This window comes from Lepidochelys kempii, chromosome 10, assembly GCF_965140265.1.
Source record: "Lepidochelys kempii isolate rLepKem1 chromosome 10, rLepKem1.hap2, whole genome shotgun sequence".
Taxonomy (NCBI): domain Eukaryota; kingdom Metazoa; phylum Chordata; order Testudines; family Cheloniidae; genus Lepidochelys; species Lepidochelys kempii.
Window position 1 is genome coordinate 38,293,451 of NC_133265.1, and position 20,131 is coordinate 38,313,581.

Genomic DNA, 20,131 nt, shown 5'->3' on the forward strand with positions numbered 1-20,131 from the left:
ATGGATTTTCTGACCAATAAGACATAAAAATAGAGATGGTTGGGTTGAGGACAACAGATCAACTCCCTCTTTACTAGATGGCACATGCCTAACTGCTCTCAAGAGTGTTACCCTAGAAGCATCCCAACCCTGTCAAGTACTGGAGGAGAACTGGAGGAGAAAAACAAACAAGTGAGGAATATCCAGCAGAATACTTCGCTTTTTTTTGAGAAATTTATTTATCCCAGAATACATCCACACCTGAAAATTTACCAAATTAGCTGTTCCAAAATCATTATTCTAGAATAGTTATTTTGATATAAATGCCCATGTGGACATTCTCATTCCAGAATAAGAATGTCCATACAGGATTTTATACAGAAATAACAATTCTGTAATAGCAATTTTGGCAAATTTGCAAGTGTATGTTCCAACATGTGTTTTAGGATGAAGTAATTTCAAGGCATTGCAATAATGAGAAATTATAAACATTAGGAGGAAAATCTCAGAAAATATCTGGAGTCCTCGTTTGAGTTCTTTGTCTCCAATTTGGAGGGGAAGGATGGGTCTGTGGTCAAATCACACAGCTAGGAGTCTATATTCCAAGTTCTAATCCTAGATCTGTCATTGATGTATTGTGTGACCTTGGGCATGTAACCTATCCCCAGATTTTTAAAAGGTATTTAGGTATTGTGGTGCTCAGCTAACTGATTTAGGAGTCTAATGCATTTTCAAAAGGGATCGAGGCACTTAGGAGCCAAAATCCATTGACAGTCTGAGATTAAGCCTCCTAAGTGCCTAGATCCATTCGTAAAATGACATTAAGCCCTGGTCTACACTAGGGGGTGGGAGTTGATGTAAGGTACACAACTTCAGCTACGAGAATAGCATAGTTGAAGTACCTAGATCGACTTACCAAAGCATCTTCACGGCGGTGAGTTGACTGCTGCCGCTCCCCCGTCAACTCCGCTTGCGCCTCTCGCGGCACTGGAGTTCCTGAGTCGATGGGAGAGCGCTCGGGGATCGATTTATCGCATCTAGACTAGACGCGATAAATCGACCTCCGATATATCAATCGCTACCCACCAATCCGACAGGTAGTGTTGACCTACCCTTAGGCTCCTAAATAAGTTAGGCATTTGAACACTGAACACAGCAACGCCAAATTACCTTTAAAAATCTGGGCCTTAGTCTCTGCCAGTTTACACACCTTTTATAAAAGAGGATAATATTTACCTACTTCACAAAAAGACACATTAACTTATTACTTGTAAAGTGCTGTAAGAGCCTCAGATAGATAGTGTCAAAGAAATGCAAAGTATTATATTTAGGCTACTTTGTCTGACACTCTTCTCTTCCTAATTCTAGTATTTGAAAACTATAGGACACAGGGAATATGCAGAGTATTAGAAAGATTTACCAACACTTTCCTCTGACAGCAAACAATCCTAAAGGGGAAAGAGATCAACTCAACCCAGATTTACCTTTATCTGAGTGATATTCCCTTCCAGCTCTGTAGGGGTCTGAAGCTTCCATCTGTCCTTTCCCTCCAACACCCATGTGCTCTGATTGGACACTGATGCTTTCCTCCACATAGCTATTCTCCCTTTATTGGTACCAGCTGCTAGGAGACCTGCCATTAATAAAGTTGTTCTATATTTCAAATCAAGTTCAGAAAAAGCAACAAACATTAAATGAGGTAAAAAAATAACCAAAGTCTGGTTTTATTTGTAATCCAACAGTCAGAGTTGTGCTCATGAAAATAAAAGACTTGCAACACTATAGACAGGCAGTATGCAGGCATCCCCATACAGTTCTGCCAATGTCTCTCCATATTGACTAGATACCAACAATCCAGTCCTGAATCTCCCTTGAGGAGAAACTGCAAGAAATATCACATGGCTGTAAGTGGGTTAAAGTCCCTCTGTGCTTCAAGATTGAACCGTGCTTTAACTGTGTCAGGAGTGAACCTTAGTTTAAACAGCTACACATTTGTGTTCACATAGTAGATAAGGTCCCCACAGCAGATTTGTTACTATTGAAAAGTATCCTGCTGGACACAGTAATATGAAAACTATAACTACACTAAAATTGCTACAGAGCACCAAAGACAGACATTTCACAACAAGGTTTATGAGCTAAGGATCACAGTTCTCATAGGGTTTCTTACCTTTAACAGTGCAGTAAGAGACAGAGTTTAAACATTCCCCTACTTCAAAGCCAAGCTGCACATCTAGAAAGAGCACATAATTCTCACTCCGCTCTAAATCCCAGAACCTAAGTGCACAGAAAACAAGGGGCTTTTAAAAAGTGATAGCCTTCCAGATGTTTGACTGAAGAGATTCAATAGGATACAATGCAGGGCACACATTTTCTATTACTGGAATACCCAGATCATTTCATTTTAAAATGAAACTGCCAGCAGCCGTCTGGCAGTGGTCACCAACCGGTAGATAGTGATCAGCTGGTTGACCGTGGTGCCTCTGACAGTAGATCTGTCTCAGTCTAGGATTGCCAACCCTCCTGCAGCCAAACTGGGAGATCGGCCTCTAAGTCCAGCGGCAGAGCAGGGCTAAGGCAGGTTCCCTGCCTGCCCTGGCCCCGTGCTGCTCCTGAAAGTGGCCAACACATTGCTGCGGCCCCTGGGGGAGGGGTCAGGGGGTCTCCACACGCTGCCCTTGCCTGCAGACACCAGCACCGCTGCTCCCATTGGCCGGAAATAGGGAACTGTGGCCAATGGGAGTTGCAGGGGTAGTGCCTGCGGACAGGGGCAGCACACGGCGCCGCCTGCCCTTCCCACCCCAGGAACCACTGCCAGACATGCTGGCTGCTTCCAGGAGTGGCGCAGGGCCAAGGCAGGCAAGGAGGCTGACTTAGCCCCACTGCGCCACCACCTGGGAGCCGCCTGAGGCAAGTGGTGCCTGTCTGGAGCCCACACCCTGAACACCTCCTGCACCCCAACCCCCAGCCCTAGCCCCCTCCCAGAGCCCACGTCCTGCGCCCCAACCTCTTGCCCCAGCCCTGAGCCCCCTGCTGCATCCAAACTCCCTGCCCCAGGCTCAACCCAGAGCACCTCTCACACTCCAAACCCCTCTGCCCCCACCCAGAACCTGCACCCCTTCCCACACCCCAACCCGCTGTCCCAGCCCGATGAAAGTGAGTGAGGGTGGAAGAGAGCGAATGACGGAAGGGAGGGGGAATGGATTTAGCAGGGCGGGGCCTCAGAGAAGGGGCTGGGCAGGGAGCGAGGCACAGGTGTTTGGGTTTGTGTGATTACTGTTATTTCTACATTTTCTTTGAGGTAGATCCTGGGTTACACTTAAATTCAAAAAGTGATCTTTGCTTTAAAAGGTTGGAGACCAACTAGTATGTGGAATGTGCAAAAGCCGCTTATTAACTTTCACTCATTTTTTAACTTATCTCCTTACAATCTTACTTTTTCCTTTAACTTATTATTTACTCTGTTTTCTGATATCATGTATGAAAAAAGATTTGGAAACAAACGGCCTCATTTATACAGAGGAGCTTGGATATCCCTTTACTTTCCATCTCATGGTTCTCCATCTTTTTTAAAATGCTCCCCATTACCATTAACTGCTAACAACCCTTTGAATTCAAGGGGGATTTTCTGGAACAAAGCACTGAAGCCAAATGCCTTCCCTGCCAATTAGAAAATGGTACTGGGTCTTTACTACCATTCTCCCAAAATTAACCAGGTGACTAGCTGATCATATTAGCAAGCCTATGTTCAAGAAAAGTGTACCTCTTATGCTGCTGATCATACATTCCCCATTTTGGCATTCCATTGACATTAATGAAATGCAAATATAAAGAAGTAATACAGATGTTATACAGTAATACAGATCATAAATGATCTGGAGGATGGTGTGTATTGCACCCTCAGCAAGTTTGCAGATGACACTAAACTAGGAGGAGACGTAGATATGCTGGAGGGTAGGGATAGGATACAGAGGGACCTAGACAAATTAGAGGATTGGGCCAAAAGAAATCTGATGAGGTTTAACAAGGACAAGTGCAGAGTCCTGCACTTAGGATGGAAGAATCCAATGCACCGCTACAGGCTAGGGACTGAATAGCTCGGCAGCAGTTCTGCAGAAAAAGACCTAGGGGTTACAGTGGATGAGGAGCTGGATATGAGTCAACAGTGTGCCCTTGTAGCCAAGAAGGTCAATGGTATTTTGGGATGTATAAGTAGGGGCATTGCCAGCAGATCGAGGGACGTGATCGTTCCCCTCTATTCGACATTGGTGAGGCCTCATCTGGAGTACTGTGTCCAGTTTTGGGCCCCACACTACAAGAAGGATGTTGAAAAATTGGAAAGAGTCCAGCAGAGGGCAACAAAAATGATTAGGGGACTGGAACACATGACTTATGAGGAGAGGCTGAGGGAACTGGGGATGTTTAGTCTATGGAAGAGAAGAATGAAGGGGGATTTGATAGCTGCTTTCAACTACCTGAAAGAGGGTTCCAAAGAGGATGGCTCTAGACTGTTCTCAGTGGTAGCAGATGACAGAACAAGGAGTAATGGTCTCAAGTTGCAGTGGGGGAGATTTAGGTTGGATATTAGGAAAAACTTTTTCACTAGGAGGGTGGTGAAACACTGGAATGCGTTACCTAAAGAGGTGGTGGAATCTTCTTCCTTAAAAGTTTTTAAGGTCAGGCTTGACAAAGCCCTGGCTGGGATGATTTAATTGGGGATTGGTTCTGCTTTGAGCAGGGGGTTGGACTAGATGACTTCCTGAGCTCCCTTCCAACCCTGATATTCTATGATTCTGTGTTAAAGGATGACCCAGTTGCAATGAGGTTAGAAATCCAAAAGGAAAGAGAACATATTCTTAAAATACAAAGAAATAAAAGCACACAGAATATTTCAACACAGTAGTAAAGTGGCTGCCCCACTCCTGGAGAACAGGGGTTAAAAGCAGCCAAGCTAGGCTGATTGGGGAAGCAGCCACAGCTGTGGCCAGCTCAATTAGGGCCCAGCTGGCCCTGATAAGAGGGCTGGGGCCCAGAAGCTTAAGGAGTCTTACTCTAGCACTGTAGTGGGAAGGGCTAGCTGTCTGGGAGCAAGGTACCTGAAGTGGAGCAGTGTTGGGGAAGGGTAAAGGGAGCTGGGGAGCTCCAGCCTGGTAAATCCCTAGGCTGCAGGACTTGGTGAATGCCTACAAAGGTACTGGGGCTGCAGAAGGGCAGCCTGGGAATAGGCAGCGGCAGCTGGTCCTAACCCCTTGCCAGTGATGAGTGGCCATTACAGACTGCAGTCTGCCCCAGTGAGTGGGGGCTAGATGATGACTGGCTGTAGCCACTGAGGCAAGGTGGGCTTATTGGGTTAGGAGTTCCCCTGGGAGGGGAGACTCAGAGAGTGGGGTACTGCTGGGGCAGAACCTTGAGGTACATGGGCACTGGGGTCCAGGAGGGACATGGAGGCCTGAGGCAGGCAAGACACCGGCCAGCAGAGGGTACTCTGGAGCTGGAGTTGAGCTAATTCCTAAGACCAGCAGGAGGTGCTGCACCGGTGAGTCTCCACTTCGCTACACCCGGTTTCAAAGAATAGAGTGTATAAGCATCACAGCATTTCTACTGTTATCCTAGACAGGAAGAGAGAATTCCTGACAAGAGGGCACAAGAGTCCATTTTTCCACTGTTGATGTGTATGCTGCCATAACAATCAGCCAACAGGTTGGGAAGAACAAACTGGCCATCCTCTTCTTGCACAAAATCAAAGGACTCTACTTTTCCAGAGAAAGAAACAGACAAAGGCAAAGTGAAGGCTGGAATTTGAGAGGTAAGAGGTCAGATGATATCAGAAGATAAAATATGGATTCCATGGGAGAAAGGAAAGCATGTGAAAACTTTTAGGGATTCAACAATATTAAACAGGCTTCAGCTCATTATTTTGAAGAATGAGAAACAATGAGTAACAAACTGAAAATATAAATTTTCTATCTTAAATTAATAATATGAAAGCAAAGGCACTCTAGAGTTAGCTGAATCTTTGGTCCATCACTGAACAAGATTCTTCCAGCTGGCAAGTCTCTTGTGTCTCAAAGTCAAATTCTTACCTGAGGACTGTTTCACCTATTGCTGTAACAAGGAGGCTACGATCGATTAAAATAATGTCTGCAGAGTGATCTATCTTTCCACTCAACTTCACCTATTAACAAAAACAAAATAAAACAAAACCCCATTAGTTAGAAGGGACATAATTGAAAAACAGCAGGTGTCAGCACCGCAAACCTGGGTTGCAAAGCGGGAACACAGGAATTACCATAGTGGACCATGGCCATAGACCAAGTCCAGTGTCCTGTCTCCAACAGTGGCCAGCACCAGATAAAAGATAAAAGAAACCTTGCATTAGGCAGATATGGGATAATCTTCCCCTTAAAGTAGATATACTCCTTATTCCTAACAGTTAAAGGGTGGTTTAAATTCTAAAGCACAAGATTTAATATCTATTCCAAAATTTGTTAACTATTTGATTAACTATTATATATTCTAGTTAAACACAAATATACAATCCCTTTTCTGAATCTTGCTAATTTTTTTTTAAAATACCTTTTTAAAAGCTATAGTCTCTAATGGTTCAATCCACTGCAACAATGTGCATTAGTTTCCATTGAAGAGCAACTTTAGGGTCATTATTGTGGCAGTGACGTAGGATATAAAAAACAGGGTTATTTCTCCAAGAGCATTTATTTCTTCATAAGACCAGGCTTGCTAAATGGCCATGTGTGCTGTGATGTGATAAACAGTACATTCTACAGGTATTCACAATACAGAATCATTTGCGATGAAGACAACCAAATCATCTCTTATCAAGTAAGAACAGATAGCGCCTACAACTAATACACTCATTTCATAAATATAAAGGAAAGGGTAAACCCCTTTAAAATCCCTCCTGGCCAAAGGAAAAATCCTCTCACCTGTAAAGGGTTAAGAAGCTAAAGGTAACCTCACTGGCACCTGACCAAAATGACCAATGAGGAGACAAGATACTTTCAAAAGCTGGGAGGAGGGAGAGAAACAAAGGGTCTGTGTGGGTCTCTATGCTGCTTTTGCTGGGGACAGAACAGGAATTGAGTCCTAGAACTTTTAGTAAGTAATCTAGCTAGGTATGTGTTAGGTTATGATTTCTTTAAATGGCTGAGAAAAGAGCTGTGCTGAATAGAATGACTATCCCTGTCTGTGTGTCTTTTTTGTAACTTAAGGTTTTGCCTAGAGGGATTCTCTAATTACCCTGTAAGGTATCTACCATCCTGATTTTACAGAGGTGATTCCTTTACTTCCATTAAAAGTCGTCTTGTAAGAAAACTGAATGCTTTTTCATTGTTCAAAGATCCAAGGGTTTGGGTCTGTGGTCACCTTTGCAAATTGGTGAGGATTTTTACCAAACCTTCCCCAGGAAGTGGGGTGCAAGGGTTGGGAGGATTTTGGGGGGAAAGACGTGTCCAAACTATGTTTCCCAGTAAACCCAGTTAAAGTTTGGTGGTGGCAGTGGAAATTCCAAGGGTAAAATTAATTTGTACCTTGGGGAAGTTTTAACCTAAGCTAGTAAAAGTAAGCTTAGGAGGTTTTCATGCAGGTCCCCACATCTGTACCCTAGAGTTCAGAGTGGGGAAGGAACCTTGACATCTCACCACAAGCCTTATTAAAACAGACTAGTGTACATTTTTAATGGTTCTAGTTTTGTAATACTCAGAGCAGTTATGTCACAACAATTCTACTATAGCTGCTGCAGAATTAATGGTGTAATGCAGAAAACAAAGGGTTGTCTATTACTGTGACTGGTTTCCTCCAGGGTGCAGCCTGAGACCATGGAACCACTGTGCCCCCTGAACTCTCTCCAGCCTGGGCTGTCTCTCACAATGCCTTGTTAGTGACCAGCAGCAACCCCTCCAGGTGCTGTTATCACTCAGCATAACCACATGTGGAGACCTCACATCCTGCTAGATTGCATGAATGCTCCCAGAGCCCTTCATGAATCATGCAGAGCCAAATCCTCCCAGCACTCAGGAATATACCAGCTAATTTATTAATTGGTTCACCACTTCATCAATAGAAAGTGGACATACACCAGCCTTTGATACCTGAGCAATTTACCATTCACTTCAGGCAAACTCACTGGGAAAGATAAACAGTTCAACAGATGTATTGAGTATAAAAGATAGATTTTAGGTGATAGACAAAGTCAGAGTTAGTTATCAAAAGAAATAAAATATAAGCACACAGTCTAAACTCTCAACCCTATTAGACTGGGCAACATCTGGATTAAGCAGTTTCTCACCCCACTGGATATTGCACTCCTTAATATACAAGTTTTTTTCCTCTGTTGGACTCTTATTTTCTTCTCAGTGTCTTAGTTGCTTGCAGTGTAGGTGGGTGAAGGAGAAAAGCCTCATGTGTGTCCACTCTGTCTGTTTTACATCCTCAGTCCATGTGCTTGGAAAACTCAAGTCTGGGGGCACTGCTGAGTCTCAAATCAAGGTTGTGCCAATTCCCCTGATGTGGCCTCATGCAGATGAGTCATCTTATTGTAGCTCCCTTGCTGGACAATGGCTGTTAATGGGTTGTTTGACACCCCGACTAGGCATTGGTTACTGTCCTTGCTGTTGCTTCTGGAGAGCTAATATCTGGCTGATTCCCCAACTTACAGCATGTTTTAGTGACCATCATACAACACAATTCTCATAACTTCATATGCATTAGTGATACACATATATGGATAGAGAAATGTCTTTCAGCAGATCATAACCTTTCCCTGATACCTTACAAGGCATGCTTTATATGTAAGATCAGGATTATATGAAAATGAGGACTATGGTGGTTACAGTACACTTCCCTAAGGTATAGAACGTCACACCTTTCCCCTTAGTTTACTGCAAGAGGAATAGCCACTGACTATCTCACAGGCAGTTTGTGTTATACTTCTCTTGGCATCCAGCTATCAAGGCCAGGAGGCAGTGTGCCTCAGGTTTCCTTTTCACTCACACAGCAAACCAGGTTTGTTATGATTTCTCTGCTGAGATAAGCTTTAAATCTGTTTACATGTATGAACTGAGAACTAGCATTACCATAAGGTTTAACATCCATGTCAAAATTCTTATCCTCAAAACTTTACATTAATACCAAAAATTTTATCACAGATGTGCATTTACAAGTATCTTTATGACAGGTTTCAGAGGAACAGCCGTGTTAGTCTGTATTCGCAAAAAGAAAAGGAGTACTTGTGGCACCTTAGAGACTAACCAATTTATTTGAGCATGAGCTTTCGTGAGCTACAGCTCACTTCATCAGATGTTTACCGTGGAAACTGCAGCAGACTTTATATACACACAGAAATCATGAAACAATACCTCCTCCCACCCCACTGTCCTGCTGGTAATAGCTTATCTAAAGTGATCAACAGGTGGGCCATTTCCAGCACAAATCCAGGTTTTCTCACCCTCCACCCCCCCACACAAATTCACTCTCCTGCTGGTGCTAGCCCATCCAAAGTGACAACTCTTTACATAATCAAGTCGGGCTATTTCCTGCATAGATCAAGGTTTTCTCACATCCCCCCCACCCCCATACACACACAAACTCACTCTCCTGCTGGTAATAGCTCATCTAAACTGACCATTCTCCAGGTTTAAATCCAAGTTAAACCAGAACATCTGGGGGGGGGGGGGGTAGGAAAAAACAAGAGGAAACAGGCTACCTTGCATAATGACTTAGCCACTCCCAGTCTCTATTTAAGCCTAAATTAATAGTATCCAATTTGCAAATGAATTCCAATTCAGCAGTTTCTCGCTGGAGTCTGGATTTGAAGTTTTTTTGTTTTAAGATAGCGACCTTCATGTCTGTGATTGCGTGACCAGAGAGATTGAAGTGTTCTCCGACTGGTTTATGAATGTTATAATTCTTGACATCTGATTTGTGTCCATTTATTCTTTTACGTAGAGACTGTCCAGTTTGACCAATGTACATGGCAGAGGGGCATTGCTGGCACATGATGGCATAGATCACATTGGTGGATGTGCAGGTGAACGAGCCTCTGATATCTTTATGATACCACGTCCTCTGTTCAGATAGTCTGGTTTGAGGTTGGTTTGTTCATTACCCACGGTGTCCTTTGACTCTCCCATGTAATCAGTCACTGGCTTTTCTTTCCCTCCAGTGTTCCCCTCTGCCTGGGTTCTTATTTTAATTATGTTTCTGGAATTTTGGTACCTCAGGGTCTGGCAAGATAAGAATTTAGGGGGATCGTGCATATTGACTGGCCCCTTCAGGGAGCTGTCTCCCAACCCTAGGATTGTACGATATACAAAAAATCCAGCTCCCTTTTTGGGGTTACCCTGTGTTTCCCACTCCCAGCACTGAGTCCTTCTCTGCCTCCTAGAGGGCTGTGCTCTGTACCCTCTGGGTGAGGTGTGTTTACTCTTTGATCAGATGCACCTTTTCCCAGCAGCTTTCCCATAACTGTTCTCTGTGTCTCACCAGCCTGGGGAAAACACCCCCCCCCCTCTGCCCCTTTGTATTCTCACAAACCAACACCTGGCATTTTCCTGTCTCAACTCCTTTGTTATCAGAGGTGCATCTTGATCTAAAGAGAGACAGTTACTTTTCAAAAACGTAACAGAAATAGCATCCTGAAAAACTGGGACATTGATTGGGGTAACCTCCACCACCTCTTTCTCTGACCTTAAAAACTTCTAAGGAAGGAGATTCCACCACCTCCCTAGGTAACGCATTCCAGTGTTTCACCACCCTCCTAGTGAAAAAGTTTTTCCTAATATCCAACCTAAATCTCCCCCACTGCAACTTGAGACCATTACTCCTTGTCCTGTCATCTGCTACCACTGAGAACAGTCTAGAGCCATCCTATTTGGAACCCCCTTTCAGGTAGTTGAAAGCAGCTATCAAATCCCCCTTCATTCTTCTCTTCCATAGACTAAACATCCCCAGTTCCTTTAGCCTCTCCTCATAAGTCATGTGTTCCAGTCCCCTAATAATTTTTGTTGCCCTCTGCTGGACTCTTTCCAATTTTTCAACATCCTTCTTGTAGTGTGGGGCCCAAAACTGGACACAGTACTCCAGATGAGGCCTCACCAGTGTCGAATAGAGGGGAACAATCACATCCCTCGATCTGCTGGCAATGCCCCTACTTATACATCCCAAAATGCCATTGGCCTTCTTGACAACAAGGGCACACTGTTGACTCATATCCAGCTTCTCATCTACTGTAACCCCTAGGTCTTTTTCTGCAGAACTGCTGCCGAGCCATTCGGTCCCTAGTCTGTAGTGGTGCATTGGATTCTTCCATCCTAAGTGCAGGACTCTGCACTTGTCCTTGTTAAACCTCATCAGATTTCTTTTGGCCCAATCCTCTAATTTGTCTAGGTCCCTCTGTATCCTATCCCTACCCTCCAGCGTATCTACTTCTCCTCCTAGTTTAGTGTCATCTGCAAACTTGATCCACGCCATCCTCCAGATCATTTATGAAGATATTGAACAAAACCGGCCCCAGGACCGACTCTTGGGCACTCAGTTTTATACCGGCTGTCAACTAGACATGGAGCCATTGATCACTACCTGTTAAGCCCGATGATCTAGCAAGCTTTCTATCCACCTTATAGTCCACTCATCCAGCCCATACTTCTTTAACTTGCTGGCAAGAATACTGTGGGAGACTGTATCAAAAGATTTGCTAAAGTCAAGGAATAACACGTCCACTGCTTTCCCCTCATCCACAGAGCCAGTTATCTCGTCATAGAAGGCAATTAGGTTAGTCAGGCATGACTTGCCTTGGTGAATCCATGCTGACTATTCCTGATCACTTTCCTCTCCTCTAAGTGCTTCAGAATTGATTCCTGGAGGATCTGCTCCATGATTTTTCCAGGGACTCAGGTGAGGCTGACTGGCCTGTAGTTCCCCAGATCCTCCTCCTTCTCTTTTTTTTAAGATGGGCACTACATTAGCCTTTTTCCAGTCATCCGGGACCTCCCCCGATCACCATGAGTTTTCAAAGATAATAGCCAATGGCTCTACAATCACATCCACCAACTCTTTTAGCACCCTCAGATGCAGCGCATCCAGCCCCATGGACTTGTGCTTGTCCAGCTTTTCTAAATAGTCCTGAACCACTTCTTTCTCCACAGAGGGCTGGTCATTTCCTCCCCAAACTGTGCTGCCCAGTACAGTAGTCTGGGAGCTGACCTTGTTCGTGAAGACGGAGGCAAAAAAAAAAAAAGCATTGAGTACTTCAGATTTCTATGTCCTGTGTCGCTAGGCTGCCTCCCCCATTCAGTAAGGGGACCAAACTTTCCTTGACCTTTTTCTTGTTGCTAACATACCAGAAGAAACCCTTCTTGTTGCTCTTAACATCCCTGGCTAGCTGCAACTCCAAGTGTGATTTGGCTTTCCTGATTTCACTCCTGTATACCTGAGCAATATTTTTATACTTCTCCCTGGTCATTTGTCAAATCTTCCACTTCTTGTAAGCTTCTTTTTCGTGTTTAAGATCAGCAAGGATTTCACTGTTAAACCAAGCTAGTCGCCTGCTATATTTACAATCCTTTCTACACATCAGGATGGTTTGTTCCTGCAACCTCGATAAAGATTCTTTAAAATACAGCCAACTCTCCTGGACTCCTTTCCCCTTCATGTTATTCTCCCAGGGGATCCTGCCCATCAGTTCCCTGAGGGAGTCAACATCTGCTTTTCTGAAGTCCAGGCTCCATATTCTGCTGCTCTCCTTTCTTCCTTTTGTCAGGATCCTGAACTTGACTATCTCATGGTCACTGTCTCCCCGGTTCCCATCCACTTTTGCTTCCCTGTTTGTGAGCAGCAGGTTCAAGAAGAGCTCTGCCCCTAGTTGGTTCTTCCAGCACTTGCACCAGGAAGTTGTCCCCAACACTCTCCAAAAACTTCCTGGATTGTCTGTGCAATCACTGACAACCCCTCTCCTGCGGGCATATTGTCTTCTGCTTGAAAGAAGCTAGTCTTCAAAGCAAACTGCTTCCCCATGTGACAGAGTCACAGGAATCCTCACCCACCTCAGTGGTTTCTGAGATTCCCTCCCACTTTTCTAGGCTCCCCTCTGGGATACATTTCCCTATGCTCCCTAGAGCGGGGTTTGTCTCTTGTTTAGCTGCACTTGCTGGCAGCTAACAACCTGGACAATTCTCTCCCTGGCAGGCATTACGTGCCCCTTCCTTCCTGAGACGGTGTTGCCTCCAGCTGTAGTGTAGGAGTTGGTCTCAACCACCCTCCCAATTGGAAGCATGTGGCTTCCCCCTGCTGCAGAAGAATCAAGGAGACTTTCCCATTCTCTCAGCAGTTCCTGAGATCTTACCCTTTCCCTCGAGGGTCCCAGCATAAAACTCTCTCTCCTGCTGCAAGCAAATACTTTAACCTGAGCTACATGGAAGAAATCATTACCAAGAAGCAGGTCAACTAGGATGTGTTTCATTACCTCCACAGTCAAAACACTTTCCAAACCTTCCCAAATCACATAGATTTTGGCTAGTGGTATGAAGAATCTGCTTTTGCCCACCCCTACAATCTCTGCCATTTGGCTACGTAACATACTGGCCTTTGGGACCACACTCTGCTTAACCAGAGAGATCTGAGCCCCTATATCCCTCTGCCCCACACATTCCCTACCATTAATTTGGACAACCTTAACATGCTCCATGTCTGGTTCTGCAGAGGCTAATCTCACAAAACCAATATGATAGGTTTTGACTGCCTGGGGGTTTTCTGTGTTGAGGACAGCAGAACTAACATGAGCTATTGGTTGCCTGCTTCCTCCTAACACAAGGCATTTATTCCTCAGACGATCAGTGGAATTACACTGATAGCACCTTTTAGATTCTTCTGCTTTTACAGGAGATTTGAATGAGGGTTAGAGAAATGGTTTTGGGGAAGTGAGTACAAAGCCTCCCATCTACCCTCCCTCTTGCTAGGGATAAAATGGGGTCTTCCCTTCCCACCAGCTTTAAAGACCTCTTTCAGTGGTTTGTTTTCAATAGATGCCTGGGTCTGTTCGAAGGCATCAGCAAGAGATGCCATCTCATCCACAGACTTTACATCTTTGTCCCATAGGCACTGCATTACATCAGTCTTACACATGCCTAGGAAATGCTTTTGAGCCACAGGTCAAACATTCCCTCAAAACTTGTAACACCTTTACCCCTCACCCATTTTCCCATCAAATCTTTCATTCTGTTCACATGTTCCCCACATACCAATATTCCTCTTAAGATCCCTAAATTTAACTATATGTTTCAGGGGTAATCTGAAACCTTTGCAAAACAATGTTTTTAAATTTACAATAGTCTAAAGCATCTTCAATGGGCATTTCATTTAATACACTTAAAGCTTTACCAATTAATTTTGCAATCAGGGTAGGAACTCTTGGCATCAGGGCTTTCAAAGGTAGTCAGATATTCAACAATATCATAAATGTCCAAATTGCGGATTTTTGGAGTGATGGGAATAGCTGGGTTCTGCTTCTCTAGCAGGTCCAGTTGGTGTTTTTGTTCTTTCTTTCTTCCCGTTCGTTCTTTTTCCTCCCACTCTCTCTCTTTCCGCTCTCTTTCTTCCCGTTTCTCCTTCATCTCCAGTTCTTTCCGTTGCAATAATCTCTGGTGATCCCTCTTTTTCTGCAGCCCGCAGTCTAAAAAGGTCCAACTTTGCAATGGCTTCACTACTTTCAGTCATTTTCCTGCTTTTCTGTTCCTACTTCCCTTTCTCAAAATAAACTAACAAAAAATCACAAACCGGTAGCCTCCTCCTGACTATCCTTAGCCACCGCACTTAAAGCCTCACTTAAAATATTTACACCAGTGTATGAAGTGCAAATCTTGCTCAGTACAACAAGCTGTGTATTTTACCCTGCTCGCTGCACCACTGTGATGGGATCCCCCTGGTGTGCAGCCTGTGACTGTGGGACCGCTGTACCCCCTGAACGCTCTCCAGCCTGAGCTGTCTCTCACAATGCCTTGCTAGTGACCAGCAGCAACACCTCCAGGTGCAACACAACCACATGTGGAGACCCCACACCCAGCTAGATTGCATAAAGGCTCCCAAAGCCATTCATGAATCACACAGACAAAGGCACCAGAGCCAAATCCCCCCCCGCTCCCAGCACTGTACCTCAGAAATATACAGTCTAATTTATTAATTGGTTCACCGCTTCATCAATAGAAAGTGGATATACACTAGCCTTTGTACCCTGAGCAGATTTGCCCCACACTTCATACAAACTGACTGGTAAAGATAATCAGTTCAACAGATTTACTGACTATAAAAGACAGATATTAAGTGATAGACAAAAAGTCAGAGTTAGTTACCAAAAGAAATAAAATATAAGCACACAGTCTAAACTCTCAACCCTGTTAGACTGGGTAACATCTGGATTAAGCAGTTTTTCTCACCCACTGGATATTGCACTCCTTAATATACAGGTTTTTTCCTCTGTTGGATTCTTATTTTCTTCTCAGTGTCTTAGTTGCTTGCAGTGTAGGTGGGTGAAGGAGAAAAGCCTCATATGTGTCCACTCTGTCTGTTTTATACCCTCAGTTCATGTACTTGGAAAACACACGTCCAGGCATGTCTGGGGGCATCGCTGAGTCTCCAAGCAAGGTTGAGCAATTCCCCTGGTGTGGCCTCATGCAGATGGTCACTGAATTGTTGTTGGAGTAAGCTCCCTTGATGGACAATGGCTGTTCATGGGTTGTTTGACACCCCGACCGGGGGTTGGTTACTTTCCTTGCTGTTGCCTCTAGGGAGCTAATATCTGGCTGATTCCCCAACTTACAGCATGTTTTAGGGTATGTCTACACTGGCAGACTTACTGCACCACTTAGAGTGCTGAAGGGAAACTGTTGTGTGTTCACACTGTAAGCTGCCTGCGCAATAGCATGTTAACACTTGTGACACTTGCAGTGGTATTCGAAGCTGTGCACTCTGGGCAGCTATCCCACAGAGCACCTCTTCCTCTTCTGCCACTAAGAGCTGTGGGAAGATGGAGGGGGTCCCAGGACACCCTGGGTCCTGTCCCAGTGACCCATGATGCATTGCTTCGCATCACAGAAATCCCTGTGCTTCCATCTGCATTTGGCACCACCTTTCAACGGTTTGTGTACTGGGCGCTCTGCCTCTTTCTGGCTGCAGGAATGGATCCCGAGCTACTCACTAGTATGCTGCTCGCTCTAACCAACACGTCATGAGTGGTAGTGGAGTTATTCCTTAAACAACAAAGGCAAGAGGAGTGTGACACTGATCTCGCCACACGTACTAGCTACTACAAGAGATTGCTTGTGGCATTCAGAGAGGTGCTGACCACAAAGGAACACCGCTTTTGGGCTCAGGAAACAAGTACTGAGTAGTGGGATTACATTGTCATGCATGTCTGGGATGACGAGCAGTGACTACAGAACTTTCGGATGAGGAAAGCCACATTCATGCAATTGTCTGAGCTCGCCCCAGCCCTGCGGCGCAAAGACATGAGAATGAGAGCTACCCTGCCATTGGAGACGCATATGGCGATAGCACTGTGGAAGCTGGCTACTCCAGACTGTTACCGATTGGTCGCTAACCAGTTCAGAGGGGGAAAGTCGACCATTGGACTCGTGTTGCTAAAAGTGTGCAGGACCATTAACCACATCCTGCTCCGAAAGACCGTGACTCTGAGCAACGTGTGTGACATTGTGGATGGCTCTGCACAAATGGGCTTCCCTAACTGCAGAGAGCCAATAGATGGCACACATATTCCAATTCTGGCACCAGACCATCTAGCCACCGAGTACATTAATAGCAAGGGCTATTTCTCAATGGTTCTCCGGGAGCTTGTGGATCCCTGTGGGTGTTTCACAGACATTAATGCAGGCTGGTCAGGAAAGGTGTATGATGCATGCATCTTTCAGAACACGGGCCTGTTCAGGAAGCTGCAAGTAGGGACTTCCTTCCCGGACCAGAAAATCACCATAGCGGAAGTCGAAATGCCCATTGTGATCCTGGAAGACCCCGCCTACCCCTTAATGCCATGGCTTATGAAGCCATACACCGGGCAACTTGACAGCAGCAAGGAGTGGTTCAACAACACCCTGAGCAAGTGCAAAATGACTGTTGAAATCTGTCTTTAGGTATCATAATTCCTATGGCTGGAGCGCAGCCGGGACTGGACAGCCTCCTCTCCCCAAATACCGATGAGGTCCAGCAGCTCGGCGTTGCTCCAAGTAGGGGATCACCTGGTGCGTGGAGCAGGCATGGCCACCTGGAAAGATGTGCTGAGACCACTCCATGCGTCACCAAGCAAACAGGAAGGGGACTTTCAAAATTCCAAAAGAATGTATGGGGTGGGGATGACGGTTGGTCACCTGAGGGCAGGGCAATAGAGTTCAAATCGATGACCAGAGAGGCAAGAACAGGCATTGTAGGACACCTCACGGAGCCCAATTGCAGAGCTGTAATTGACCAGGGCGTCTACACTGGCACCGCAGCGCTGCACCCTCAGTGCAGAAACCTGTACACTTCTCATTGGGGTGGTTTTTTTTACAGCGCTGCAACTGCGCAGTTTCTCCACACTAAGTGGCTTGGCAGTGTGTACACCTCGGGAGTTAAAATGCAGAAAATTGCTTCACTGTGCAGAAACTTGCCATTGTAGACAAGGCTTCAGTGACCACCATACAACACAATTCTCATAACTTCATATATGATATGATATACACATATGGATAGAGAAATGACATGATCTGCTGAAAGACATTTCCCCTAATACCTTACCAGGCATGCTTTACATGCAAGATCACGATTATATGAAAATGAGGAATATGGGGGTTACAGTATGCTCTCACAAGGTACAGAATGTCACAGTTATAAGTCTATCAGAATGAGATCCTGAGCTGTTTGGGTGCTACTGTATTTGCAGTTCAAACTGAGAAACACAGGGTAGGGAAAAGGGTACATATTACTAAAGAGGTTAGGTAATTGCGTATTTGAGATGTGGCAGATCCATATTTTAACATAAAGATACAGATTATAGTTAAGGATCAACAATCTTGCCATTAGCTAAAGCTTTGTCTATACTGAGATTTTGCTCTGATTCCAGCCACTAGAGTAGCTGTACAGGTGCAACACCTGCAGTTTAGACTGGCAAGGCTTCTATTTGTACTGGTGGAGCTTCCCCTGGTGTTTCAAAGAGGAGTAAGCTCCACCACTACAAATAACAGATCTGTCTGAGTTTACTCCTGCTCGAAAGTAGGATACAGTCTACCATCTGCACTGAGGGGCAGGGTTGCACAAGTGCCATTATATCTATGACTGGAATTGGGGCAAAACTCTGATGTAGACAAAGCCATAAAGCAGCAAAAAAAGTCACAAAACCAACTCTGGTTTCCACTGAAAGTCACCTTTAAATGCCTTCAGCAATACTTAGCCAATTCCTTTAATAGTTCCCCTTCTTTGTGCTTCCCTCTCTTGCCCCATCCTGGCCTCTTCCTCTTTTGTTCATTATGGAGAGCCTCCTACTACAGACCACTTAACCAGGAAGAAGAGTTGAATGAGGCTTTTTTTTTTTTAAAACAACTAATAAAATCATCCAAAGCCCAGGACTTGGTGATGATGGGGGGACTTCAACTACTCAGACATCTGTTGGGAAAATAACATGGCAATGCACAGATTATCCAACAAGTTCTTGGAATATATTGGAGACAATTTTTTATTTCAGAAGATGGAGAAAGGTACAAGGGGAGAGGCTGTTCTAGATTTGATTTTGACAAATAGGGAGGAACTGGCTGAGAACTGGAAAGTGGAAGGCAGCTTGGGTGAAAGTGATCGTGAAATGAAAGAGTTCATGATTCTAAGGAATAGTAGGAGGGAGAACAGCAAAATAAAGACAATGGATTTCAAGAAGGTAGACTTTAGCAAACTCAGGGAGTTGATACGTAAGATCCCATGGGAAGCAAGTCTAAAGAGAAAGACAGCTGGCAGTTTTTCAAAGAGACATTATTAAGGGCACAAGAGCAAACTATCCCACTGCGTAGGAAAGATAGGAAGTATGGCAAGAGACCACCCTGGCTTAACCAGGAGATCTTCAATGATCTAAAAACCAAAAAAGAGTCCTACAAAAAGTGGAAACTAGGTCAAATTACAAAGGATGAATATAAACAAATAACACAAGTATGTAGGGACAAAATTAGACAGGCCAAGGCACAAAAAGAGATCAAACTAGCTAGAGACATAAAGGGTAACAAGAAAACATTCTACAAATACATCAGAAACATGAGAAAAACCAAGGACAGGGCAGAACCGTTACTCAGTGAGGGGGTGGGCAAACAATAACAGAAAATGTGGAAATGGCACAGGTGCTTAATGACTTCGTTTCGGTTTTCACCGAGAAGGTTGCTGGTGATTGGGCATCTAACATAATGAATGTCAGTGAAAATGAGGGAGAATCAGAGGCTAAAATAGGGAAAGAACAAGTTAAAAATTACTTAGACAAGTTAGATGTCTTCAAGTCACCAGGGCCTGATGAAATGCAACCTAGAGTACTCAAGGAGCTCACTGAGGAGATATCTGAGCCATTAGCGATAATCTTTAAAAAGTCATGGAAGACAGGAGAGATTCCAGATGTCTAGAAGAGGGAAAATATAGTGCTAATCTATAAAAAGGGAAATAAGGAGAACCCGGGGAATTACAGACCAGTCATTTTTACTTCTGTACCTGGAAAGATAATGGAGCAAATAATTAAGCAATCAATTTGCAAACATCTAGAAGATAATGAGATAAGTGCAAAACAGTCAGCATGGATTTGTCAAGAACAAATCATGTCAAACCAACCTGATAGCTTTCTTTGACAGGGTAAGCTTTGTGGATGGGGGGAAGCGGCAGATGTGGTATATCTTGACTTTAGTAAGGCTTTTGATACTGTCTCACATTACCTTCTCATAAACAAACTAGGGAAATGCAACCTAGATGGAGCTGCTAAAAGGTGGATGCATAACTGGTTGGAAAACTATTCCCGGAGAGTAGTTATCAGTGGTTCACAGTCATGCTGGAAGGGTATATCAAGTGGGTCCCACAGAGATCAATTCTGAGTCCAGTTCTGTTCAATATCTTCATCAATGATTTAGATAATGGCATA

General features: G+C 44.5%; 1 protein-coding gene across 5 annotated transcripts in view; it reads right to left on the reverse strand.

Moving 5' to 3' along the window:
- IFT140 (intraflagellar transport 140) overlaps positions 1 to 20,131 on the reverse strand; it is a 247,126-nt gene that overhangs the window by 171,546 nt on the left and 55,449 nt on the right. For 3 of the 5 annotated variants that reach the window (XM_073362954.1, XM_073362953.1, XM_073362956.1), the window contains 3 exons: positions 6,063 to 6,154; positions 2,150 to 2,256; positions 1,464 to 1,612 (listed from right to left, as the gene is read on the reverse strand). The exons of the other annotated variants lie outside the window; for them this stretch is intronic. In XM_073362954.1, the coding sequence (XP_073219055.1) occupies positions 1,464 to 1,612; positions 2,150 to 2,256; positions 6,063 to 6,154 (348 nt within the window). The remainder of the gene's footprint in view (positions 1 to 1,463; positions 1,613 to 2,149; positions 2,257 to 6,062; positions 6,155 to 20,131) is intronic. 5 annotated transcript variants of the gene reach the window in all.